The sequence below is a fragment of the Rhinolophus sinicus genome, linkage group LG02, assembly GCF_036562045.2.
Source record: "Rhinolophus sinicus isolate RSC01 linkage group LG02, ASM3656204v1, whole genome shotgun sequence".
Taxonomy (NCBI): Eukaryota; Metazoa; Chordata; class Mammalia; order Chiroptera; family Rhinolophidae; genus Rhinolophus; species Rhinolophus sinicus.
The window spans coordinates 144,241,709-144,269,112 of record NC_133752.1 but is presented as its reverse complement, the minus strand read 5'-3'; the positions used below and the strand labels follow the sequence as shown (position 1 = coordinate 144,269,112).

The 27,404-nt window shown below is 52.1% G+C and overlaps 1 protein-coding gene and 1 long non-coding RNA gene across 4 annotated transcripts in view; one reads left to right on the top strand and one right to left on the bottom strand.

The window, feature by feature from the left end:
- Positions 1 to 95: 95 nt before the first annotated feature.
- Positions 96 to 23,341, bottom strand: CTDSP2 (CTD small phosphatase 2). Its single transcript, XM_019742379.2, has 8 exons — positions 22,731 to 23,341; positions 9,345 to 9,493; positions 7,706 to 7,744; positions 7,169 to 7,270; positions 6,514 to 6,570; positions 4,394 to 4,486; positions 4,076 to 4,261; positions 96 to 3,876 (listed from the first exon to the last, which is right to left on the bottom strand). The coding sequence occupies exons 1-8, from the start codon at positions 22,792 to 22,794 to the stop codon at positions 3,751 to 3,753; spliced, it is 816 nt and encodes a 271-aa protein (XP_019597938.1). The 5' UTR covers positions 22,795 to 23,341; the 3' UTR covers positions 96 to 3,750.
- Positions 23,342 to 23,455: 114 nt separating this feature from the next.
- Positions 23,456 to 27,404, top strand: part of LOC109453006 (uncharacterized) — a 38,803-nt gene continuing 34,854 nt past the window's right edge. For all 3 annotated transcript variants that reach the window (XR_012493934.1, XR_012493933.1, XR_012493932.1), the window contains exon 1: positions 23,456 to 23,864. This is a non-coding gene — a long non-coding RNA (uncharacterized LOC109453006). The remainder of the gene's footprint in view (positions 23,865 to 27,404) is intronic.

The following is a 27,404-nucleotide window of genomic DNA, read 5'->3' as shown; positions in this document are numbered from 1 at the left end:
ATGGTACTCCAGCTTCGTCATGACAGAACAGGTTTTGAGGGAAGAACGGTGTGCCCAGTAAGTGCCCAAATGAACAGCAGGGTCAGGAGGCAGCGCCCATTCCTGGATGGGTTTTTTAAACCCGCTTTTATTAATTAATTGTAAGTAATACAAATATTCCAAAAATATAAACAGACACTTAATGGCGTCCTACATTTCAAGTTTTTGAATACAACAAATTTATCAAACCATGAATCTGTAAGCAAGGTAGTCAGAACCCCATAGCCGTTATAGTGGGAAGCAGATCCCTCACCCTCCAAATGGTATCTTGGAAAGTGGCACAACGTGGAACACATCAGACTTGGGATAACTACAAGCAAAGAAGCTCACGGGGCCCCAAGAGGAGGGTCTGCTCCAGGGGCAGGCCCGACAGCATTAAAGGAATGGGGCAGCGAGCCAGACCTCTGCCTTCCCTCCCCTGCTTGAATGCAAGTCTTTACGACTAACCAAAAACAAAACAAAACAAAACAAAAAAAACCCAGCAAACGAAAACCCCATTTTACTAAAAGTGACTGAGGGACAACAGTGGTAAAGTAACCAACTGAAGACCTAAAGAGGAAGATAGGCTTACCTTCCTCACACTTGGCTTGGCTGACTGGGCCGCAGAACGGCCTTGCCAGGGGGCTGCCCTCCTGAATGAGGCCTCAGGAGCAGGGCAGAGGCGGAGCAGAACGGCATCCATTGCCCAGAGAATGGATGCCTTTAGATTTCCCATGCTTTACAGCACAAAGAAGCTTCTGGGCCACTGTTAACAGAGGTGAGTTTATACACTTACAAAATGGTCAAAATCTTTGGGAGGCAGGAACGAAACAGAAGGTCCCAGGTTAACTGAAGGCAAATTTACTCAATCTCTCTATAGTAAGGGACCTGTGGGCCTATAGAGTGTCCCCTCTACAATGTGCAGAGTGGAAACTCTTACCCGACCCTTTCCAAACTGGTCCTGTGTCCAAAGCTCCCCCTATGAGAGGGACACGAACATCAGGCTTTTGATTGAGAAGCCTAATCAGAGAGACACACTGTGTCCCTGAAGAGGCACCTTAAAGAACTGACCCTGGCAGGTGGGCAGATTCCTGGCATGGCTTGAGATGGTGCTGACCAGGCCCAGTGGCCTATTGCCTCCCAAAGACCAGCCTCTAATGGGAAGGGCTGGGGGAGGGGGGAGCCCTAGGACACCCCTGGGGTGGAACCGGCTCCCTGCCAGTCTTACACTGCTCCCAAACTGAGTCTGGCCTGCTTCCTTGCAGGAGCAGTATCACCTGCCCCTAACGCATGGAACCTGGAAACCAGACAGATGAGGCTGGCTCTGGTCTGTATGGGTGGACCATTTAGGTTTGGCCTCATCGTTTCTCTAGGGAGTGGGAAGGGCCTTTCTGTTGAGGAACTGCAGGTGGGCAAGGCAGGGTTCTGCTGGGAGCTAGGCCTGTAGAGCAGGGTCTTCATGCAGAAGCAGCAGGGATACCCGACCAAGCTATCCTGGGCTCTGGTCATGAGTCATTTGGAGCCTTCAGACAGCCGATAGGAAAGGGGCTGGCACAGGCTCTTCCTTTACCTGGGGGAACATGGAGACCCAAATGAGGGCAGAGAGTCCCAAGAACTGGATCAGCTTAGAGCCTCTATTGCTTAGTCAGAAAAGCTTGGCTGGGCCCAGATGGCAGATTTGGCCCAAGGGCCAACCCTTAGGCTGGGCCTTGGGAGAGAGGCCTTATCCACAATATTAGATGGAGGTCTTGGCCAGGGCCTTAGAATGGGAAGCTCCCATTTTTCCTTCAGGAGACATCATTCCTGGCTAGCACCAGAGCCCGATTCCCTCAACTGCAGCAGGACCCCATGGGCACCAGGGAATGATGCTGGGGGAAATGGTCATGTGGGCTTTGGGGACTCTGCTCCACTTCTGTGACACCAGACAGACAAGGCCTTACAACCTTGGACAAAGTGGGGAGGTGGCACCACAATGCTAGAGCAAGATGCTAGTCAGCCAGCTGCCACTCAGAACACCAGGAAGATGCTCCCCAACCTGGCTTTCTTAAGAACAGTTCCTTCCTCAGGCTGGGCCTAGTGTGAAGAAATTGAAAAGGATAATGGAGATGAATCCTGAGTGGGAGGTGTCCTCACACCTGAAGTGACACTTGCCTCCAGGGAAAAGAGATGGATATAGGAACTCCCTCTGGTCCCAGGAGAGGGGGGCAGGGAGAGCGGGAGGGAGGGAGGGAAGAGGAGAGAACCCCACCCAGCCCCGGGGAGGCCATGATTAAGGCAGTGATGCTGAGGTGGGGCCCCCTTTTGGGGGGGCCCCCTTGTGCTCCCAATTACAGCAGCACTTCCCCTTTTGTTTTCTATCCTAGGCAAACTTTCATTTTGTAACTAGTTTTTAAAGCATTCACTATGAAGAAACTGAAAGCAAGACACACAAAGCACAGGTGTATGAAGGGCTCGTCCTACCTGGTACCAGAGCCAGCAGTCATGTGTGTTAGGTGGGCAAAGTAATGATGCGAACACCCACTCCCCCTTGAACCAGGAAAAGCGGGAGTGCCTCTGAGGCCGTGGAAAGAAAAAGCGACAGCCAAGAAGGATGCAGATGAATGAAGCAGAGTGCGTGGCACAGGCCAGGCCCTGGAGGAAGACACAACAGGAAAGAGCCCTGCCCAAGAAACAGGAGGGGCAGGGAGGGTACGCCCTTCCCGGACTTTGGAACAAGAGTCCTTGCACCAGCACCAACAGAGAATCCCTGAAGAGCAGACTATGGACAGTCCCAAGCTCAGCTGATCTACATACAAGTCAAGGGGACACACACATTCATGGCTTTTGGGATTTTCCTCTTCCCTGTACCCCCAGCGCCTCCCATGTTCACCTTAAGCCCAGGACTGCAGCTTTGTCAGAAACAAAACAGGCCCAACACACCATGTTTAGAAAGAGAATTTTAAAAGAGTCAAAAGAATGGAAATCAGTTATCTGCTTTCTTCCATGGCACGGAAAAGACCTCCTTCGCCATGAGTTCAAGACTATGGCTAGGTGGTGAGGAAGGCAGGCCTGGTGCCCATGCCAGGCACTCGGCTGGAGGCAAGTGCAGCCCTTGGGCTGTAGGAGTTGATGGCCACTGGGGCTACTGGTTCTGGAAACAAGATTTCATCTTCCAGACATGTCGTTTATCTGCAGCAGCTGGCTGAAGAAAGGTTTCAGAAAGGAGTGTGTCTGGGGCAGCCGAAGGCAGCCTCTGACCCTTCCTTTCTCCTTGGCACAAGGCTTACAACACTGAGGCAAGGCCATGGATTTGGCAACAGAGCCGTGAAGAGTCTTCATCCCTGTAGAGCTCAGCAGCTCTCAGGGTGACTGGAGAGGAGACGAGCTTCGGGCGAGTCTTGCCCTTTCAGCTTCTTCCCCAACCTGAAACACTCATGTCCTGGGGCACAGCTCAGGGCCACACAGACACGGGCACAGATGGGGACACACTCACACACACACACACACACACACACACACTCTCTCTCTCTCTCACATCTCGGGAGCCCAACTCCGGGAGCAGGCAGCTCGGGGTATCACTGGTGTGACAACCGCCCACTCAGCATCTAAGCTGTCCTAAAGCTCTTCCCCGTCACTTCTACTGCCCCATTTGGTGGGATGCTCCAGCTTCTGCTCCATCTGTCAGGCTGATCATAAAGGCACAGTGTAGGAAAGTCCCCTACTGGGATGGCCGTTGCTTGGAAGCAGGGAAGGCTAAGGGGCCCGCAGCTGCCCAAGGCTGGTGTAGACATCCTCTGCTCCGCTCAGCTCCTCAAAGATTGGGATCAGGTTCAGCAACTCGGTGTCTGCCATGTCATCAAACCAAGACTGCACAGGCACCTGGGGCGGGGGGGGAAAGATAGCATAAACCTCCTGCCAGTTCTTCCTCCCCTGGCTGCAGAGCCCCTGCAGGCTGGTGGGGTCCACTGGTCGTGGTGCGCCCCCCTGGTAACGCCCACAGTTCTCCCGCCCACCCTCTTTCCCACTGGGGCAGGAACTCTCCCAATCCGTGCAGTGTGGGCGTGTCTGGACCACTCACTGCATTCTCTGGATGGAAGATGTAAGAAGCAGGCGAGTTGTCCAGGATGAGGGTTTTCCTCAGGTCCCTTCCCAGGCGGCTGAGGTCCTTGACATAGCAGCCCTGGTGGAACACACAGGACTCACGGAACAGGCGGGCCCGGAACACCCCACACCTGTCCAGTAGATCCGTTACAGGGTCGGCATACTGGAAGAAGAGAAGACGCTTCTGTTTGCTGCAATCCTGGTTCCCCAGGGACATCCTGGTGACCAGCAAGGAGCATCCCTGTCGCAGCCACACCTCCTCTCGGTTCTTTTCTCCCCTCCTGCCCCCAGGTACCTTGGCCAGGCTGGCAGTGAAGAGAACACATTCAAACAGTTCCCCCATCCGTCTCAGGAACTCATCCACATAAGGCCTCTTGAGCACATACACCTGAGGAAAAGCAGAGCGGTTTAATGAGGCATCCCTGTGAGGAGGCAACCTCTTACACGAAAAGCAGCAAGTAGTTTGGGACCTTACTCTGTCCAATTCCCATACCTCAGCCTCCAGAACAGCCTGGCTACAAGCCTTCTGTCCCAGAGACCAGCACACTAGCGTCACCTCCTCACCAGGCTCCTGCTGGCTCGGTGGTCCCAATCTTGACCCAGCTCAGGAAGAAACACATACACCTACGTCCCGGGAGCCAACTCTGTTTCCGGCGGCGAACCATCAGCTGCCTCCAGAAACAAGTAATCAAGAATAGGCCTCACAGATGGAAACAGCCTATCCTGGATTACTTGAATCCAGCCACAGCCTCTGTGGGAGCTTCCTGTCCTTGGCTCTGGCAGGAAAGTCTGTCCAGGTCACCATCAGGCAAGGTCGCAGATACTTCCTAAAACCTCACGTCCTCACACAGCTTCTCTGAAATGCACCAGGAGAAACGACTTTTCCCCTCAATGACCGCAGACCGGACACTCTGCTGCCTCCACCCATTTTGTAGTTGATCCTGCCAGACACCCCTAACACTTATGTCCACCTTTCATCACCCTGCACATTTTGGCTTAAAAAGATCATTGGCTACATGTCCCTCATCGGTCTGCATTCTATTGCTTCCCTGACTCCAGCTCTTTCCCGCTCACCCAGCCACACAGGTCTACTGGGACCACTCCTTCCAAGCTCCTTTTATCCGTGTCACTCCCTGCTCAAAGAGCATGTGCCTGCCATGCTTCTCGCTCCTCAAGGTGGCCTAAACTGGCCACCACTTCCTCTTAGCTTTGCAGCAGGAACCCTCTGTTCCAGGTGTTACAACTTGGCTCCCTACCGTTTGCCATTTCTTCAACCTTCGGGGCCCTCCCTCGTCCTGGCTCTTCATCAAGTTTGGCATCCCCTCAGCGCCCTCTGCTGAAAACCTGCCTTCTGCAGGCAGTGCCCTCCTCTTTTTAATCTCATGCCTTTGTCATTATTCATGGCCTGCCTTCTAAACTAGGAGTTCACCGTATATATTTGCCTGTTTGAAAACATGCCTTTGTCTTTCCCTGTGAATTCTGTTCGTATCTACACCCTCAACTAGACTATACAGGGATGCTGGGCAGAGACTGGGCAGCCCAATGGCTGAGCCTGGCTCTGAGCAGGTCTGGCACTGGGCCACGCAGAGCACCACAGGTTGAGGGGTGGGTTGTGTGTGTGCTGGTGAAGAAAAGCTTCTGATGGATGCAGGGCAGTGATGACAACCCATGGAAGCCTTAAACCCCATTTTCCTACAAGCAACTCTACTATTTAACCTGGCCATGCAAGCAGGCATCAGGTTCCTGACTCCCAGGCCTGACGGCAGGCCTTCTGGGCAAACGTTTTCAGTAAATGGTTTTCCACTATTAATACCACATGATCCTTAAGTCCAGACTGGGCAGGTTACGCAGGGCCTGATCTTATTTAGATTCAAGTGCTCTTTACTTTGACAGATATGTACTGAGCACCTTACTGGAGCAGAATCCAGTGTAGGGACCCAAGGGGAGGAGAGTTGGACTAAGCTCCACAGAGGAGATGCCTGAGCTGGGGAGGAAGACATTCCGTAACTAGAGGGAGTTGGCAGACTTGGGGAGGAGAGAAAACAGCTAGCACTGGCTTCCTTGCCTGGAACAGGCAGAGAACCAACTAGTCAGGGTTAGAGAAAATGTAATAAATTATGTTAATAGTGCCAGTCACACTGGGAGAGGGGGGTGGTGATCAATAAATGATAGCTATTACTGTTATTCAATAATAATAATTTCAAACAGCCTGGATGCAAAGAGAAAAAAGGTGACAGCCAGTGGGGAATGAGGGACTGAATTTTTTTTAAGATGAGAAAGGCTTGAGTCTGAAATGTCTCAGTAATAAGGGAGAGGCTGAAGGTACAGGAAAGGGATCAACTGATAGAACAGAAGCCCTAAGAAGAGCAGAGGACCCAGAGCCCTCGGCGGGGTGTGGCCTGGCAGGCAGCTCACCTGATGAGTGGTCCCCTCAATCTCTACAGGCACTATGAAGTCGGCGTTGTTGATTGGCTGGAAAGAAGAAAAGTTAATGAAGTCAGAGAGGTGGGAAGAGGACAAGAAGCCACCGCCACACCCAGTCCCTGACACAGCCACTGCACTGTCACCTGGGAGGGGTGGGAAGAACAGATCTTAGAGACTCTGGAAAGTTCCTCCTAGCAGCCCACTAAGTGGTTCTTACCTCAGCACAGGGTGCAGTACCCCCTTCGGTTTGCCCTAGTTACCACCACTCCAAATTCTACATGAGCTGAGAGTTTCAGGGCCTTCTTGAATTAACACACATCTTGATAAAATGGAAAGGGGCAAGATCCAAGGCTGATTGAACCCCCCTTTTGACCTGTCCTGTACATAGCCCCGGCGGCTCTCTGTGCTATATGACGGGGGGAGGGGGGGCAGCTGCAGACTGTTGGTAGTAACGGGGGAGCAGGGGTTCCCACTCAACATTCTTCGGTGTGGTCTCAAGATGCCTGTGACACCAGTGTGGCCAAAATGCTGGAGGCCCGGCTGGCCTCGTTCTGATCACTCTTCTATCATTAACTTTAGGCCACCTTCGCCAGGTTCACAGGACAGCCCAAGACGGGTGTAGGAAGTGCTCCAGATGTCGAGTTACCTTAAAAGAGCTATGCACAAGGGTTTCATCCAGGTCAATGACCACGCAGATCCTTCCTTGATCTTCTTCTGTCACCTCTGGGAGCAAGCAAGTCCCTGGGATCTAAAACCAGAGCCAAGCTGCTAAGATCTGCCACCAAGAAAGCCCGATTGTTCCCTCAGCAGAACTCTGGGAAGAGCTGGGCTCACCAAGGGGACAGAATACCCCCCAACATCAACCCAGGAGAGGCACTACCTGAAGGCCAAGAGGTGACAAAGAAGAGACAGAGTTGGCTCCTTAGCCCCGCCTCCCACTGGGACTGTGAAATGCTCTGGACACTGGGGACGGAGGCCAGGGCCAGTGTGCAATGGACACCAGCCGTCCCCCCAAATCTATGCCCTGCACAGTGTGGGCCCTCAGCAAATTATCTGGGGTAAACGGCTTCTCAGGACGGGGAGGTAGCCAGCTAGGCACCGAGGAATGAGGGCATCACCCACGGGTGAGCAGGGAGCACTGGGGCTTGGGCTCCTGAGCACGCAGCCGTTCAGATTCACATACCTGATAAAACTGGTACTGCAGACACTGGAGCAGATCAGACTGGGGGAGAAAAGGAGGCGGTCAGTGCCACCCCACCAACGCCTTGCCCGACCCATCCAGAGCCCACTGTCTGCCTCAGGTCTGGAGGGTAACTTTGTCCCCAAGACCCCAGCCCCCTGGAAGGTCCTGATATGACAAAGATGACTTTTCTTAAGAGCTGGGCAGGGAAGGCCAGAACTTCCTTTCCACATTAGGCCCGTTGAAGGGTGGAGATGACAGCGTCCCTGTTCTTGGCTGCCACTGCCTCTCAGTTGAACAAACTGAGGAACAGGGAACTCAGGCAGGTGACGTAGGGACACAGAGTCAGAGACAGAATCAGAGCTCCTCATTGTGGTGACTTAGCCTCTTGCTGGAACTAAGTCCTGGAACTAAGACTTTGCTTTGAAAACGTGTATTTTCTGTGCCCTCCTTGGGGGGGGATCATGGATGGATGGGGGACCCTGAGCCCCTACAAAACAGAAGTAAGCCAACGTGAACCCACACTATGGGTCCTGAAATGGGTGGGGAGGTGGAGTGCAGAGAGCTCAGAATGGCTTCCCTGCCATTTGCTAATAATAAAAATGTTGTTATGGTATACAAAGTAGTCAGTGAGCTTAATGGAAACCCTGAAGAAAAATTAAAATCCTAGCACTTGGAAAAATTTTTTGGCATTTTAGTGTATTTCCTTCAAGTTTGTTTTAGCAGTCTTTTTTCCCCCTCTGTAATATATAATTTTGCATTCTGCTTTTGAACTTCATGTTACAACTCAATACTTTTTTCATTTTATAGTGAGCTCTTGGTAAAAATCAATTGCTTACTAATACCGTCACTTTGTACTTTATTTAACCATTTCCCCCTGTTGGATAATGAAGTGATTTTTTTCACTGATGTAGTTAGCCTGGTTTGGGGAGAGGGAAAGGACAGCTAGACCTCGGTGTTTTGGAAAGAAGTACCAATGACACTGGGAGTAGAAGGATTTTTGGTCAGCGCTGTCCCGACCCTGAAATGCCAGACACATCTACTTGGTCTCTGTGAGGATCAAAGACACTCACACAGCCCCAGTGTCTCTCATAGGTACCGGTGACAGGGTTGGAAGGGGTTATCAAGAGTGTGGAAGAATTTCGATTCCTTGGTTGCCTGAAAATCAAGTAACTTGGAAGATAGCTTTGCATAGTATAAAACAAACAGGATTTACAGCCAGAATGATCTGAGGTGGACCTCTGACGCTACCATTTATTAACCATTAACTCTTTAGGGGCTACACAAAGCCTCTGGCCTCAGTTTTCACATATGTAAGTGGGAATCCTGTAACTCTCTTTGAAGGGCTGCTACATGGATCACATGATACAATACGTGTAAAGCATCTTGCACAGTTTCTGGAACCTGGAAGGTTCTGGACTGCAGGGGCCTTCAGAAACCACAGGGGCACCCGGATGACCCCCACCACAAATGGGAAGCAATAGAATGAAGATGAACCAACTATGGGTCCATCAGAGGAAGGGCTTCCTTTGAGCGAGAGCTTCGTGACCCCAGGCAAGGCTGCTTGCCCACTTGCCATGGGTGTAGGGACCCCACTAACAGGCCCCTCCCTGATGGCATCACACCACCCCGATCCAGCTACCTTAGCAATGGTGTTGGCTTCCTCCTTGTATGCGGAGAGCTCAGTAGAGGAGCTTGACTGGCCAACATGCTGGGCGCGAAAACAGCAGAAAAGGGCCTTGAAGATGTTACGTCCACGAGGCTTCTTAGGAGAGGACTTGGAGACCAGGCCTAGAGCAGAAGGAATGATGAGGCATTAACAGGGCATCTCTGTCCACAGGTGCTGACCCCCCAATCCTGGTGCCACATCCCCTCTAGTCTGTAAGATCCATCCGGATATGTAGCATGTGCTTGGCGAACGACCAGATACAGCCAACAGAGAAATGTACATGTTCATTACAACATCTTCTCTCCAGAGCAGAAACAGCAGGAATCACTGCTCTTTGGTTCGGGAAATGAGCTGCAGGGAATTTGCTCTTCATTTTATGGTGTGGGCACTCAAAGATGGGGCCAGGTATAGAACCCAGGTGTCGTCCTGCTCTGGTAGCAGCACTGAGGGTACCCTCAAAGTTAATTCAAAGACATAAATCCTCCCTAACACCCATTCTCAGAAGACTACCCACTCTAAACAAGGGAGTAACCTAGATCCCTTCCCTTCAAGTCCGTGGAGCTGCAGTGCTGTTCAGGGTCACCTTCCCTAGTTGCTGGGTCAGTGGCAGCAGAATTGAGCCCAGACTCGATACAGCAGATTAGAGAACAAGACCTACAGCTAGACTGTTCACACACTTCCCACATTCCAGCGACTTCCCTTAATATTCCCTCCCCTATTCTTAAACCACAGGCAGATGAACCCCTCGGGACACGCACATCCAACATCAGGTTGTAGGCTGATGTCTTTGCTTCCGGACTATAGCTGCTTGGTCCTGCCTTGACTGACAATCGGGCTTTGGAAATACAAAGTCATTTTAAATGGGAGGCTTGGCAAAGGCAGCCCCAGAAAGGCCAAGCTAATACAAAAAGCTATGGGCATTACAGGACCAACCAGAAATGGACTTCAGAATACAGTATCTTTTTCCAAGTTCCTTTCGCTTTTTAGATGCACTGTTGGCAATTGTTGAGCATGAGTAGGAAGACACGATGGGTACTGCGGCCAGGAGGTGGCACCACACAACCACTGCCAGAATGGTCCTTAGCCACAGGTCTCATCTCCCCAGGGCTGGGCAGGGGATGGGCCTAAGGATTAAACCTAACCCATTCCACTTTAAAGCACAGGGTAAACTACTGTGAAGGAAAAATAAACACTGGAAATGCCTGTCTTAGTGGAGAAAAAAAACCCCAACCTGCAAAGAGAAGGTGGCACTAAGGACAACCTTCCCTGTGAGACGGGAAGGGGGAGGCAACGTGGTGGGGCACCCAGCTTCCCCCACCCCCCGTCCTCAGAGCACGCATTGCACCACTGAGGTGGCCCCTGCAAAAATGGCTATGGAAGAGTCATTTAACACCCAGTTACTGGGCTTGCCTATGCCCATGGAGAGAGGGAAAACCAAACTCTATCCCCCAGGACCAAGGGTGAGGAAATGGCCAATGATGAGCGGTCAGTCAAGTGGCCGTCAGCCACCAGGACCTCTGTCTGACTCAGCTCTGACTCCACACAAAGACGGGGCATTTCCTGAAGGTGCAGGCCGGGCTTGCCGGTCGGTCCAGAGCGCTCTCCTCCTCCACTCCCTGGTTTAGGCCGAGTCCCTCAAAACTGGTATGACCATTAGAAACCTTTTAGAAAATGATCAGGCCTCTTCAGCAATTAGCCAGCTAACAAGCTGGATATCACTCTTGGCCCCAGTAGAGAATTGAGATTTCCAGGGACTGGCGATTTTGTCATGAAGGAAGAATGTGCGTTAGGGACCTCCCCCCAAGGCCCATGTATCAAGGAGACAGACTTTAGAGCAGAGCCCAGCGCTTAAAGACAGCAGAATGAGAGGTTCCTTGGATTTTTCCTACTCTTAATAATCTATGCAGAAACCAGAGGGAAAGGACAGCTCCTCCACCTGCTTGTATGGCCCACGTTCAATTCCAAGCCCAGGAACTCAAGCAGACGCTGAACACAAAGCTCCAAGACCAAAGCTGAACCATTGCTTTTCCTTTGGTTTATGGTTTCTTCACGCAGAACCACAATCAGAGGCTTAACCCGGGCACTGAGCCTTTCTTAAAAGGCTACACAGCCCAAGCCTTTCCTGAAGAGAGGCAGTCATGAATGCACTCAGCATCTTAGTGACAGATGCTGTGAAGGCTGAGTAATCTGAGAGGCAGGGAGGTTGAAAGGGGCAGCTGGCTGGGGCCAGAGAAGCCTCGCTGGTGCCCACTGCGGGAGGCCCAACAGGCAGAAGCGCTTCAGCCTTAGACAGGGAACGTGGTGGGGTGGGGCTGGGGGCTCCTCGGCTTGGTTTGGACTCTGCAGGGGATGTGGGTCTTCTCAAAAACAATGTGACTAGGCAGCTCCCAGGCCTCAGAGCCCACAAATGCCTTGACCCTGGGGGCAGGCGCTCAGAGTAGAGCACAGAGCTGCGGCTCTTGGGGAGGGTACCCTAACAGCAAGGTCAATACCCCAGGTGTCCCTCATTACCCCTTCCCCTATTGGGGCCTCACTTTCTTCAGTCCGTCTCCAGGCTGTCTGTCCTCCTTACGTTTACAAACCTGCCACTGAGAATTTGTCGGGGCCTCTTCAGCCTCCCCCCAGCATCGGCCTGCAAGGGCCTCAGCCAGTACATTCAGCGGTCTCTGGCTCTCTGTGTAGTAGGTGCTCAGTAACTGACTGGCTGAGTAAGACTGCAGGGGCCCCTAGGGTCTTTCGCTTCCACAGAGCCAGGGCCTGGGGAAGCTTTCAGTGGTTTGCAGCAGCCCAGACGAGTCCGTGCAGAAAAGGGATTGGGGGGGGGGGGGTCTGACGGAGCTGAGCACCTGACGCAACCTCGTTTAATCCTCACTACAAACCCATCTGTAGGCACTAATCCCCCACTTTCCAGGAGGGAAACTAGAGGTTAAGTAACCTGCTCAAAATTACGCAGGTCGGAGGACAGCAGAGCCAGAATTTGAACCCAGGTCTCCTTGAGCCCAGAGCCAGGGCTCTTAGCCACCACCCCGTAAGGCCCCTGACAGCTCAGAGGCACCCCGTGCGTTTGCTCCTGCAACGACTGGGAGGCTGTGGGGCTGTGGGGCTCTCAAGGGTTCTTAGCAAGTCTGCTCTACTCTTCTCCGGGTCGGGCTGCTTCGGCCCCCGTTCTTCGCTGTCCTCTTGGGCAGGCCATGGAAGGTGCGAGGAGTAAAATGGTACAAGATTCTGGGATTCCACTCCAGGGCTCGCCTCACGCACACCCCAACCCTGCACCTGCTCTGCCGGGCAGTTACCTCTGGGAGATCAAGAGGACAAAGGGGGAGGGGGAGGAGCTGGAGCCAGGAACTTTGGTCCAAGACCCGCTTTGTTCAGTGGGTTTCAGGGTGAGGGGAACACACCAGAATGGGATCTGAAACTTCTGTCAAAGAGCCTTTCAAAGGGCTGCTTTCAGCCAGCACTCAGCATTGTGTCCCTGACAGCCAGGTGCAGGCCACCCCTCACCCCTCCGTGTGTGACAGGGAGGGGTACTGGCCCTCCCCCCCAGGAAAGGAACAACGGGCACAAGAAGATTTATAGGCCTGTGGGGGATTCATTGCACACAGTTTCCCCAAGAAGGGAGGGCAGGATTTCAGTGGGTGCCATGTAGCCCCCAAACCAGCAGCTCTCCCTCCTTCATCCTCCTGCTACGGGCTCTGTGGACACCCAGCCTCCTCTTCTGCCTGGCTGCTGAGGTGTCTGCGCTCCCTGCTCCCAACATCTGCCTTGGGGCTACACGTCAGAGAGGACCAGCACAGACCTCGTGGTGGGGAGCTCTGGCGTAAGAGGAGAGTGTACAGGCGACTGAGAACAGGGGAGCCAGGCCACCCCTCCAGCCGACTCCTGCAAGGCTTCCTACTGAGGCAGGTTGTGAAGAGAAGGGGGCATGAGATCTATCCCCTCCTCTGAGGGCCACCTGGGCTGGGGTCCAGGCTCTACCAGTCACTGACTCAGCCACACAGCCTCTTTGAGCCTTAGTTTCCTCATCCATTAATTGTAACAGCAAGATTTCACTTCGGACTGAAAGGATAAACAAAACTTTCTGTCTACACAGTAACGTACTGTGCAAACTAAAGCTAAATGTCCTACTCATTTTCACTAATTATCTAAGGGGAGATGACCACTACATAGCAACATTGTGGGCCTTATTCCAGGAGGACAGCAACAGGAGAGCTGGAGCCCTCCCACCCCTGGCATGTGGTTGAAGCTCAAAAAAGATGGAAGGTGCCAGAGGAACTCTGACCATGAGCAGGTTTCAAAAAGTCAAAACAAGCCCCATACCTTCTCCCAAACCCGCTACAGAAGTTGTTTTCCAAGAAGCACCAGGTGGGGACATTATTTACCTCTGTCTCTTAAGAAGCTTGTGCATGTGCGTGCATGTACGTACACACACACACACACACACACACACACACACACACGCACAGATGAAAACTGGCTTTGCCAGGACACTATTTTTAACCTTCTTCTGAAGGTCAGGTTCAGATATCAATGTTGCCAACAACACAGCTTCGTGTCCCAGCAAAGGAACTCCTCACACATCCGCCTGGGATTCAGCAGAACGCAAGCTCTCAGGCTGCTGGATTTTAACAAGCCCATTCACGTAGAAGGATGCCTTCTTGGTTCACCCTCAGAAGCACTTTTCTCTCCACCATCTCCCATCCCCTCACAGTACAGGATTTCAGTCTTGGCTATCACTATAAAATGGCCTCTCTGAGGGGGCCTCCCTCCCCTTAGCTATTGGAGAAAGGAGAGTATTTGGAGAATTTCCGGCCCTTCTTGGCCAGCTGCCTGGGCCTTGCAGCCAAGACACATCTGATTGGGGCTCCCCATGGAGAGGAGTCCTCCCAGGTCCTCAGCAAGGGGCATCTGTGCCTTGGCTAAGGACAGGCCCTAACGTGCCAGGTGGACGGAAGGGCTCTTGGACCAGCAGGTGAGTCGGCAGGGAAACAAGAGGGTGAGAGATGCCTAGACATCCCCCACACAGAAAAGCCTGGAAATAATGGGGAGGGTGCACTAGTTTCCACAAGGCCCAAATGCTGACACTGTTCTTTTCAGCTAACAAGGCAGAGAGGGCCTCACCCAGCTCAGCACCAACCAGTTCCCAAAGTTCCAAAGAGCAGCTGTGAATCTGACGCATGGACCTTTTTTTTCCACCAAAAAGGATTTATTTGGGAAAAAGGGTTGCATTCCGTTACATGCAGCCATGGTGAGCCACGTGCACAAAGAGAGCAAGAAGAACGGCAAGGACTTTTAAAAAGTTCTAACCATGCCGTTTGGCTCACACTAGCATGTTCTACATCGGTGCCTTCCCTGCGGCCAGCACCTGGGCCACCCTGCCTACAGAGAAGTCTCCCTGTCTGCACGTAAGTCTCCATCAGTTCCCCTTCCCTGGGCAGGAGAGCTGCCTGCATCTCTCTCCGTTCTAAGAAAGGAGAACTTTCAGTCCTGGGTCCCTGATGCCACCTGTGGGGGGAGGTCACAGGAGTCACTGGCTGCCTTGCCTCCTGCCCTTTCCCTGACCACGTTAGCAATCCAATCACTAACGTCAACATAGGGCTTCAACTTTAGGGAACTTCCCACAAGGACTGTTTTGGGAGCAGGAGATTCCTGAGAACTTATAAAACATGATCAACATACTCTATCAATTTCAGAATCAGCCTTTAAAAGAGTTATTGCCAAAACACACTCCTGGACAGCTCTAGCATACTTTAAAAATATGCTGAAGTGGAGGTGAGGTTCCCAGCAGAAGCAACAGGTCCTGGACCGCAGACGGAGGAGCCATTTCCTCACAGCCATTTCCTCACAACTGTCAACAGCAGGCTCAGCCCCCAGCCCCATGCCAGACGGCTCTTGGAAGGTGTCAGGAAGTGATCTGATGGCCCACAGCGCCAGCAGGGACAGACCTGAGAGCCCATCCAGGAACACCCGAAGGGCTGGATCCTGCCCCCACCCCAGCACCAGCCAGGGCACTGATGTCATCATGGGGGTCTGGAAGCCACAGCTGCCCACCTTGAGCCTCCCTCTCCCCTTAAGGAGGTACTGAGCAGGCTCCTGTGGGAAGCCGGGAACCTAAGAGAAACCTGCCAAGCAGGACACAAACACCCTCTTGGTGGCTGTTTCAGGCCCTGCCTGGGCGCTCTGCCCCTGATTTCTGGAAAGCTTGGATTGGTGGAAGACTAAAAAATCCAGTGCCTCTGTTTTCCCTCCAGCTGTGGAAGCCTGCTTTGGGTGGTACATGCATGAGAGTGAGATGGAGAAAGAAGAGCAAAGGCGCAGGACAAAGCAAGGGACCCTAAACCATCTCTCCTCTGACCAGTGGACAATACAGCGATTTACACAAGTTACCCCAGACTTGGCTTTAAATCCTGCCTCTGTCACGTATAACGTGTGTGGCCTTGGGCCTCAGTTTCTTTATCTTTAAAATGGGAAGACTAACATTACCTATTTCACAGAGCTATGAAAATTACAAGGAACTTAAGGTGTGTCCTGGCCCTAGTAAATGCTCTGTGTCAGCTGTTAGTCAGTAAGTACAAAGCACTTTCATACCCTTATCTCAGTCTCAATCTCAAAATGTGCACATAGAAAGAGACCATAGAGATTTGTTTTCATTCCAGAGGTCACACAGAGACAGTGGCAGGGCCAACCCCAGGAAATGGCCTTTCAGGGACCCCACAAAAACCAATCACAGTCTCGCTCTCTCTCACACACATACACACACACAAATTCACTGAGATTGGCCAACCAGTTTCTTCCTTCCTTCCTTCCTCAGCAGGACTGGAGGGGGTCAGTCAAGGAAGGACTGCTGGGAGGGAGTCTGCCCCACAGGGACACTTAGCTGCTCCTCCCACACCCCAAGCTTCACCTGGGACCAGCCAAGCGGCAGAGATGTATCCACCTGGAGCGCTGAGCTGGAAGTCAGGACAGCTGACTCTCGCCCCACTTCAGTCTCCAACAGCTTCATGGTCCTGCCTAAGGCACAACTTCTCTGACGTTCAGAGGTCAACTGGGAAAGGTTTACACCCTTACAAGGTGGCTTCAGCCTTGAGTTCAGCTAAAGCTTGAACTCAAAGGCACTCACTCTAAGTGGAATGCACAATGCCGGTGAGAGGCAGTGTGGGTCATAGCCAAGGCTTGATTCCAGAGCCCGGGTCGTAGCTGCACTAACCAGCCGCGTTCACTGGACAAGGTGATTCAGCTCTCTCAGCGGGGGTTTTTCTTATCTGTCCAGTGGGGATAATTCCTATCTCACAAGGGCATTGTGAGCATAAAGTGAGATAGTAGATATAAAATGCGAGGAACAGTGCCTGGCCCATAGGACGGGTAAGTATTCAATACTGTCAGTGATCATTACTGGGTAAGCGAGGATCAATACTCTGTCCATTCATACCCAGAACATTTTAGGACTCCCCTCTAGGAGCCACAGGATCTTTAACAAACAGCAAAACTGGATCCCTCCAGGGGACTCTTCCTGCTCAGGGCTAAACAGGCAGTTGGGGCCACTGCTGTGATTAGCTGGCTCATCTCCAGGGACACCTGTCAGAATCACAGGGAGCACTTGGAACACGAGCACGTTCAGCCCACCTGCTCATGCTGATTCACTAGGACCCAGGTGGGGTCCGTATTTTTAGTGTCACAGGAGATTTTGATGTTGTGTCCTTGGCTGAGAGCTAGTGTCTAAAGGTCGCCAGTGGTCCCTGACTGGAGGGGCTTCAGCCAGCCGCCTCGGCCGCCTTCCGCTACCGTATCTCACTGGTTCAGTTATCTCTGCAGATCTAGGAGGTTTTGTGCCCCAGGACCTGGTTTTCCTTTCGAGGGGGCACTTGCTCTATTCCATCATCTAGTTAAGACCCAAGTCTGCTGTTGCTTCCAGCAGGCCCCTGTTCCAGTGAAGGAGGGGCCCTAGCTCCATTCTGCTATGGAAACGGAAGAGCTGGGATCTATGATCCGCTTCCTGTGTTATGCAATTTGAACTTTCCCATGAATCTGTTTGGCTCTCACTGGGGTTGGGGCCACATTTGTTCCCTGAGAACAGTGCAGGTGGGAAAGGGCAAATTCTACAGGATGCAAAAGCTACTCATATGTCAAGAGATTAAAAAGTCTGATTGGGAGCGGGGGAACTAGGAGCACCTGGGAAGGGAAAAGAAATGTCAGGAGGTCCACTCAGGGATCAGGTTCAAGGCTGATGAATAAAACAGGACATTCGTACCTCCTGCCCAGAGGGAGGCTGTGTGCTCGCTGGAGTTCCCATATTGTAGGCACAGACCTGGGGCAGAACTGAAGGGCCAGGCGTTATGCTGGACAAAGAAACTCTGTGCTAGTTGGCCTCTGGTCCAGAGAGGATTCCAGTTCTAAGTCAACTTCACCACTTGAATTTCCACTAGTTCCTTCATAAGATTTGCATGTTAATGAGCTCATCTGCATCCCAGTTGGGAACTATTCTTCCATTTCAGAAGAGGGAGGGAATCATGTCAGGGCCACACCCAATCCCATGTCCTCAAGACAACTGAGTTAATTCTGTGCTTCGGGAGCTGGCTGGCCTGAGACAGGATGAAAAGCAGCTTAATGCTGCTTTTGTGCTTTCTCAATGTTGTACCCCAAAACCACAGCAGCAAAGGCATAGCTTTAAGAACATCTATGTCTCTTCAAAACCCCCGTTTCTTTTCCTCTCCTTGATACTAGAATTCCTTAAAAGAAATATGAACCTCACTGGGTTCATTAACTCTCAAAGCAAATGCAGACGGTAAGAAAAAGGCAGCACACAGTTGTGTCAAGTTTTCATTAGATTCATTTCTGCGAGGGCAAGCAAATGCTTAGATTTAGACTTCAGAGACTCTTCATTGGAGGTGGATGGCTCCCTGGCCTCAGCCCACCTCCCCCAGATGCCTAGGCGCCAGGCAGAATTGCAAAAGCCCCAAGGCACATGCTACTCGCATTAGTGCAGATAAAAATCCTACCCCAAGTCACACTGGCACAAAGACGGGGTCTGTACAGCTTGCTGTCTGCAAGCCTCGAGGCTGATCCTTCCAGAAGGCGCAAGCCCCCACATCAGCGTCCCCTCTGACCCCTGGCCACCTGTCTTTAACAATAAAACCCTCACAACTGTGTGTTATTTGCACTGTGTCCTGGGGAATGGAAGAGGCACCAAGAAGTAGTGGTTTAGTTGTGTAAAAAAGAAGGGATATTAACATTATGAATCACCCACTAAATACCAGGCATTATAGAAGTGTAGATATCAATATTCCTATTTACAGACAAGTCACTCAGGGTACTAAAGTGATCTGTCAAGTCTCATTGTGACTAGGGAAGGCAAGGATTTGCACCCAGGCCTGAAGCAAACCAATTTTGGTCCTGGAAGAATTCTTTGAAGTAACAATGAAAACTATAATCGCTGCCCCTGCCTCCCCCATCCCAAGATGGGAATAAAGACAATACTCCAAATTACCCAAAAGCTAGCAGGGAGAAAGCTGAGGGAGAAAAAGGGACATATATTTGTATAAAATCTGTACATAATTACACAGTCTTTCTTTCCCACGCTTAGTTACGAACATCTCTATACACTTCTATTAATGAATTCTCCACAGAAATGCTGGGAGCGTCAATTCACCTTGGCTAGAAATGTGACTTCTGTAGTAGTATTTACCATTTTTACCAAGTCTGTGATCATAACGGATTTGGAAGGTCCCACAGAGACAATGAAAGGGGACCTCTCTGTCATCCAGTTTCTTTAAGATCCCTCAAGTCGAGGAGGGAGGAGACAGGACCACCCCCTCTGCCATCTAAGGAGGGGTTTTTCACAGCAGTTCCTAAGTCCTGCTCGGTTGAAAGTTCTGTAAGTCAAACTGAGCAGCAGAACTGCAAACTCCCCGCCACAGGATGTTAGGCATTTCAAACTGTTGCTGAGTTAGCAGCACTCCCTTGAGCAAACACAAGCTCAAGTCACCACACAGCCCCTACCCCACTCCAAGATGGGGGGAGGGGGGCTCCAAAGGAGACAGAGGAGGGAGCCTCAGCCAGCCACAAAGAGGCCAAGTCGGGCACTGGAGAAGGAGGGAGAGGAACCAGTGGGACAGGAGGAGCCAGCTACAAACAGGCATCCTGGACCCACACAGAGCAAGCTCGGGAAGAAAGCCCCAGCAAGATTCAGCCTAAGCTTTTCAAGTTAAGGGCCGAGCTACAACTACAGTGAAAGGTGTTTGATCTTTTTCATGAGAGAATAAGGCAGAATTTCTCCCTCTGGGGAGAAGGCAAGAGCTAGAGAAAACTTGCCACCATCCTAATTCTGAGGGATGGTCAGTTAAGAGAACCTATCTAGCTCAAGTGAGGCGACAACCCCAGGCGTCATCACCCTCTCCCTGAAAGGAAGGGGCACTGGGACTCATGGAAAACAAAACCAGTCCAGATGCCCCCCCAAAGGGCCTGTGGATCACTGTGAGTTCTGGAAGAGGTAGCCTACACCCTCATTTCACACTGGGAGGTTGGGGTTGGAAGGGGGCCTGTTTCCTTGGCTTTCGCTACCTAACCTCCCAGCAGTGGGGTGACACCTTTATATGGGGCTGCAATAAATGGCTATTCTCTGACCAAAGTGATATTAACTTTTCTTTTTTACTTTTGATATTACACACAGCCCTGTACTTGCTGCACCAGGAAGCCATTTCACCCATCTGTCTGGGAAGATGATCCAATTTTGGTCCTTTTATCATCAATGCTTTCAGCAACTTTCTTCTACTTCCCCTACTGTAATTACTTTTGAATCATCAACACACCCAGTCAGCCTTAAAGCTCCGAGAACAGAATGCTAAAACAGAAAAAAAAAAAAAAAAAAAAACACGGAAAAAAACAACACAGAAACAAACCAAAAAAACCCTTCAATGGCAACAACTTGACTAAAAAACACTCACGTTAGGAACAATTTGATTTTTTTGTAGAAATTTACTTATTTATAAACTGCCTCACACTCCTTCCTTATTTTCCAAAGGGAGGAAGGCCTAGAGATGGGGGGCTGTGGACAGGGGGGAGGGCAAAGAACTCCTAAAGGAGCTAATTAAAACATTTGCTCCCCACTCCAACTTTTTTTCTTTCTTTCTTAAGGATGCAGGATTTGTTTGTCAATGATAAGGGGCTCAGAGAGTTGGCCTACTGGTTGCTGGGTGCCCAAGCAGCCTTGGAAGAAAGTATGCCTTTTCTGGAATGCAATCAAATTACATGGGGAGAGAGAGAGAGACCCATGACTGCCGGCTTAAGAATTCAGATTCTTAAAAAAGGAAATGAAAAACGTTAACTCCAAGAAAACCCAACCAGCATCAACAACTGAACACTGTCAAGAAGCCAGATGCTTTGCTTTCTGCTATCATCTATTCTTTTCCCTGCCATTTGCCCTGATGGATGAAACATACAGCTCTTATTTGTTAAGAGGCCCCTTCAGCCATCCAACTTTCTTTTCCCTCATTCCAGGTGTGGTGCCATCACCCAGGAGGCACCCTCCAGAGCCCCTATGTGAGGGGAGGGAGGACCTGACAGGGGAAACACAGGGTTCTTCTTTTTCCTTCTCATCAACACTGCCCCCTCTGGAATCCTTCGACACCCAAATTTCTTCAGCTCTGGCTAGCTCTTTGAATCCTGTCCTGGGGTGAGGTTCGGAAGAGAGTGCAAGTCAGAAGTGAAATTAACAATACCTAAAGCCTCCCTTCTTCGGCCCTCAGCACAACTAGGCAGCCAGCAGAGGAGTGGTGAAGTTGCAGCCTGGGTCACACAGCATGCTTACTAATGCAGCCAGGGACTTTGGCGGGAGGGAGAAGAGGGGAATCTGAGTAGGCAAGGCTCTTCCCCCGCTCCTCAAGACAGACTTATTTAAAGAAGGGCCAGTGATGCAGGAGGCATACACTGCCCCCCACCCCAGGAATTGAGGAAAGACTGACACCACCAGCCCAGCTTCTTCACCCCTAGGCAAGTTGAGGAGCTCCTTGGGACCGGGAACGCCAGGAATAAGTGATCTGATGACGAATGTTGCCAAATAGGATGTGGGGCAACACCAGGGCCTGCAGTTGCCGCCCACCAGGCTCTAGGCCTCAAACTGTTTAACTGCAACACTAGCCCTTTTCGCCCAGTTCTGAGGGGTCCAGGGAAGTGCACGGACGCTCTGAATTTGGTCTCCCCAGCCTCAGGGCCAGGTGGCCCCAGTCCGGGAAGTTCTCCAGAAAAAAAACCGACGCTAGTCCATACTCCCCGCGTAAATTCTGTCCGCTATTTTAGACACATTCCTCAAGGCCCTAAGAGGAACGTGGGGGAGGAGGAGTTTCGTGGCCTCCACAGTGACCAAACTCAAGAGAGATCCCACCCTCCGGCCCCAACCTTTTCCCCGCCCCAGGAAAGGCCTCAGCCTTATCCCGCTCCGGTCCCCAAGCCCACCCCAGAGAGGGCCCGCCACCCTCCGCGCGTCTCCACCTGACCCTCAGGAAGGCGGGGGCCGCGAGCCGCTGCCCACGGGGAACTCGCACTTTTTCGCTGCGCGATTCAGAAACACGCCGGGTCTGATGCCATCCCGCGAATTATGTAATCAGGGACACCGCTCCCGGGCTAAACAAACGCGACTCTGTGTGCAGCCGCGGCCCCGGGGAAGCACACCGGGACAGGGAGGGGCTCGGGCCCGGCCTCGGGTCAGATGGGTTTGCTCAGCAAAAGAGCCCCGCGCCGCCGAGGTCCCAGGCCGAGCGCCGGGCGGCGGGCGGGCTAGGTCGGGTCGGCCAGGGCTCGGCCCCTCCCCCACCGCGGCCGCCCCCGCCTCCGGGCTGTGAACTTGGTCCCAAGTCCCGCCGGACGCCGTCACCGCCCGCTGCCAGGAGGACCTCGGGCTTGGGGGGAGGGGGGCAGGAAGTGCCGGACTCCAGTCCCGGCTCCATTCCAGCTCGGGACCCCTCCGTCCCTCTCCCCAACCCTCAACCCACGGTCCTGGGGCAGCCGCGAGCTGTGGTGCGGTAAAGTGATGACCCCACCCCCCCAACTCTGGAGGAGACAGACGCCGGTGGACTCGTGCTTCCAGCACTACCCCTTAGTCTCTCTGGCCGGGGGGGGGGGTGCAGGACGGGGTGACAGCTGCGCGAATGATGCCCCTCCCCCTCCGGTGCCTAGAGCCTGGGCCCCGCGCAGCCCCCACGCGGGTCTGTGTGCAGACCCGGACGCGAGGGCTGATGGACTAGGGGGTACGATCGGAATCGCCAACTCTGGAGCCCCGGGAGATCAGGGGCCCAGAGTCGGGTTCGGGGCTGTGTTAGCCCCCTCCCCGCCTGGGGGCGACGCAAAGTTTTGGGAAGTTGCAGCCTTTACCTTGCTTGGTGAGCACCAGGGCGTCTTCCCTCCGCGCCTGGGTGATGATGGAGCCGTGTTCCATCTAACAATCCCGCGGGCCCGGGCTGGCTGGGCGGGAGGACGGGCAGGCGCGCAGGCTGGGCTGGGCTGGGGGGCCTGGGCGGGGGCCCGCTCCGGCTCCGGCTCCAGAGACTCGGACTCCCACAGCTGTTCACATCCCTGCTCTCGTTTCCTCCCTGGGCTGGGAAGGGAGGCAGCCTATACCGAGAGCGGGCGGCCGGGGCAGTAGCTTCCCCGGGTGCCCCCGGCCCCGATCCCCCGGCGGCAGCTCCGGGCTCCTCAGTTTGGGTCCAACATGGAGAATCCGGAGCGAAAACAAGAGGAGGAAATGGGACACGGGGCGGTTTCCAGGCTCCCCCCTCCCCTCCGTACTCCAGATAAACAACCCGCGGCTGCAGCGCCCACCCCCGCGCGCCTCTCGGCTCCGGACCCGGCCTCTCCACCGCCCGCCGGAGTCTCCCGTTGCGGAACACTGTCCTACGCCACGGGACTGTCCACCAGCGAGCGGCTGGGGCTTCGGAAGATCCCGAGCTTTGCTATTTTGTTACGGAAAAAGCGAATCCCCGAGGGGGGTGGGGTGGCGGGCGGGCAGGCTGGCAGGGGAGACTTGAAACCGCTCCGAGGCTCCGATTGGCCCGCTTGCAGAAAAGGGGCGTGGCCCCTCCTTACTATGCGGTGCGAGGACCCAACAACATTCCAGTCGCTACGGCCACGCCCCCGGGCCACTCCCCCTTCGTCTAGCAGCGGCCTCCCAGTCTCCTCGGCCACACCCCCTTCCCAACTACTTAAAAGGACACTCCAAAGCTCGCTTTTCCCTACTCTGTGCTAGGGTGTTCTCGTTTGTTGTTTTCTGCTCGGGCAATCAGGGGAAGCCGCGAAGCCTAACCGAGGTCGGGCGTTGGTGAGAGAATTCGGGGCAGTTTTCTTACTTCCTGCTTGGCCCTCGAATCGTGGACCCACTATTTCACATAAAAGAGCACAACCATCGAATCCCGAAAGAGATGTGTGTGGAGGCGGACGCAGGATTCCAGAGTATCAGAGGTGGAACTGACCTCGTGATGTCTGACCCCTACACTTCAAATGAGACAAGAGGTGCACACGGGCTTTGCTCAAAGCCATTCATTTATTCCCTTTTGAGGCTTAACCCTTCTGCTCCTCTCAACTCTGCACAGCTCTCTTCACTCCTCCTCCCGGTATAGTCCCAGCCTCAGTTTAGATGGATGGAGATCCCTAAGGGACGAGCTTCAGCTCTGTGGACTCTTTCTCGCTGGCCTCTCCTTGCTCTTAGGCCCCAGGCTGGCATGACTCCTGGACTCTCAAGAGCCTCCTGCCCAAGACTAGCTGAGGGATATTCATTTGTTTCTCATTTGTTTCCCAAGAAGTGAGGGCTCCACAAAGGCAAGTAGAAGCTCAATATCAGGTCTTTTGCAGTGAGCTACGTCTGTCCACAGGTGACATGGTCTACCTTGGAAGGAAAGAAGCTGTTCAACTCAAGGCTGGCAAGAGTGATGTAGAGTGAGATTGCACTGGGTGACTTTTGAGCTACTTCCTAATAGTCTATGATTCAATGGAACTCACTCACCCTGCCAAGGAAGGGGCTTCCAGGAAGATCAAGACTTATCTGGTCCCCGGGGTGGCTGATGGATGGCCTTCCTGCTGCAGTGCCCATTGCCCAACATGCACCTGATCTCACTGGGGGGGGTCAGAGGACAAGTAGGTCAATTTTAATTTGCCATGTTAAGTTAATTTATCAAACACCTGCTCCCCATAGTCCCTCATTCATGAGGACAGGTGAGGGGTGTGTACATGCCTGTGTGCCTTAACAGTGCTCATGGTGCCTGTTCCTTCTGTTCCCACACATACATATACAAAATCTTTTTACATAACACCATTTTAATGGAAATGCTGTTTTTCCAAAAAGAGAGTAGCTGTTACAAAAGATCTGAATGATGCTTATGTAACTTTAAACACTGAGTTTGGGTAGATCCTAATTCATTGACAGGAGGTGATAGGGAGGAGTTCTCACAGCTTTACCTCCCGTCATTATGAGAAGATCATTGAAACAATAGTATTCTTAAGGTAAATCTTCAATAGTCAGGTTGCTAGGGGGCCTTTTGGGCTCTGCCCCCTCCCTCTTACAAGGTAGCTCAGTTGCAAAGGAAGGAGGAGTGCAGGCAGGAGCTGAGGGCTGAGGATTCAGGGGGGACCTACTACCCCCAGCTCTGTAGTATTAGGCAGGACACCTCTCTACAATTCCATTTCCTCATCCATAGAGGCAATCCCTCCCTATTTATAGTTTACAAAGTACTTTCACATCTGTTTCATTCGATCTCTTCTTTGGGGTTGACAGAGCAGATAAGCTCATTTTGTAGATGAGGAAACAGAATCTGGAAAGGTTAATGGACTCACCTAAAGGTCTCACAGCTTGTTCAGAAGAGGAGGCAGAACTAGAAGTAGTCTTTAGACTTTGCTACTAGAACTCTTGACATGTTACCATAATTCCTTTCCTGTCTATAGGATGGAGGATATACTAGAACCTAGTTACTGTCTTTTCTTCCTAAGAACTCTGACTGCATCACCTCCTGTGGGAAGCCCTCCCAGATATTCACTCTCGTGTCAGGGCTTCATAGCCTCCTACCAGTACATACTCTCTCAGAGCAGTTAGCATCATGTCTTGCAATTGTTAGTTTGCTTATTGGCTCCCCAACCAGAAGATGGATTGAGACTAAGGACTATAGTATTCATCATTGGGTCTCTTGTACCCAGTGTAGTGCCTGGCACACAGGCAGCCTTTATGTGTTTGCTATATGAGTATTGACTCTGACTTAACCAGTGTTCTTTTGACCAGAGGTTCAGTGACCCACAGCAAGAAACATTTTATATTGTGAGATAACTGAAACAAGTTTCATGGCAACAATACTTATCCTTGTCATGTGCATGCACCCTGATATTTTCTATTGTATTTAATTTCATTTTTCAAGGTGTTGGCCATAACCGTTGAAGTTGATTTCACGACCCACCTCCAGGTTGTGACCTATAGTTGGAACAACATTGCTTTCATCTGCTGTCTGCTGTGGACACCTAAGTGTAGGCCTCTAGATGTTCCTGAAAGGTGCAGAGAAGATGGCCTTCACGTACCTCTTGCTATGAGGTTGAAGAAAGGTTTATGTATAAGAAAACAGACAGTGACACTTCCAAGACCAGAGGCACAGGGTATGAGTAGAACCCAGGGCGGGAAGGCGGGATGGGTGGGGGTAGGGTGGCAGTGTTAAACGAGGGAAGATTCCCACTGAGGCCTGGTGAGGACCTTTGTGCCTCCAGAAACTATAAAGACAGTGGCATCTTTACTGGAGCCTTGAACCCCAAAACACAGACAGGCAGGGACTCAGTGCTATATGCTTCTCACTACCCTGTCCCCAGATTACAGGTCTCCATGCCACAAAGTTCTCTGGGGTCATGATGGCCCTCTTTCCTACAGTGAAGGGGTGGGGGAGGTGGGAGGCAAGTGGACATTCTAACTGCTGCCTAAAACAGCCTCGTAAATAATAACCTCCTGCTCCAGGCCCTGGGCCAGTTGCTGGCTGTGTGACTTTGGGTAGGCTGCTTAATTAGGTTCAAGAGTGTGACAGCTGAAGCCAGGGAGCTCTAGGCCTAACAGCTCTCCCAAGAAAAAGCTACAGACTCTCTCTTGTCACCTGTCTGCTCCATCCCTTTACCTCAATTGGAAGGTTGGGGAGAGGCAATTTGGAAAAAGCAGCACCCCTATCCCCAGTGCAAGCAGTGGGGTGGTGAGGGTGGGGCTCAAAAGAGTGGCAGTCCCTGTCTGTCTCCTGTGACTACTCAAGTTGGATTGGGTGTTCCTGAGCCAAGTTTTGGGAAAGGGAAACAGAGCTGTAGGAGCTTCCTCTGTGGGGGACGCATGCTTGATCCAGAACCCAGCTCCTTTCTCCACAGAAAAGAAACACAGGGTTGGGCCTAGGCAGACCTTTCATGACCCTCTGATGTCATTGAAATGTTCTATTTGAATTTTTTTCTTACTTTTATTACAGACGGAATACATCCATTTTCTTGGTTTCTCTGATTGTTCCCAGAGTCTCACTGCCGTTTTGTATTGTAACTGGGAAGGTGGAGTCTCAGTATGAGGGTTCTGGAGCCCTGTGCCCTCCTGTCACAAGGCTTGCATGATCCCATCCTGGCTGCTCGGCAAGGTCCTGGGGGTAAGGTGGGGTGGATTGAAGGAGGGAGACCCAGTGACAGTGACAGAACAGCTGTGGGGTGCCAGGTGCTAGAGCTGGGGAGAGAGGAAGAAGCCTGTGGAAGTGGATATAGCTTCTCTGTAGAGTAGCCTGGGTAACCTCACTGGGGCTTCGGATTTGGGATAATACATTCTGCAAGATGCAGGCCTGCTCATCATCTTACCCTTACCATTTGATTACTTAACCCCTGATTTAGTTTCCTCATATTAAAATGGGGATAACAGTAGTACCTACTTCATAAGTTACTGTGAGTATTCAGTGAGACTATCTCTTTTAATGAGATAGTCCCCGAAACACTGGAAGTGCTCAGTGAATATCACTCTCATCATCAACCTTTCCTTCAAACCTGTTCCTTCTGCATCCATCACCTGCTCAG

Bases quoted from the DNA above. Each gene is read 5' to 3' on its own strand.
- CTDSP2 (XM_019742379.2), bottom strand. From the start codon at position 22,794: ATGGAACACGGCTCCATCATCACCCAGGCGCGGAGGGAAGACGCCCTG. The intron at 7,271-7,705 runs GTATGTGAATCT...CTCTGGTTTTAG, and splicing joins TGCAGTACCAGTTTTATCAG to ATCCCAGGGACTTGCTTGCT. The intron at 4,262-4,393 runs GTACCTGGGGGC...CTCTTCTTCCAG, and splicing joins TCACTGCCAGCCTGGCCAAG to TATGCCGACCCTGTAACGGA.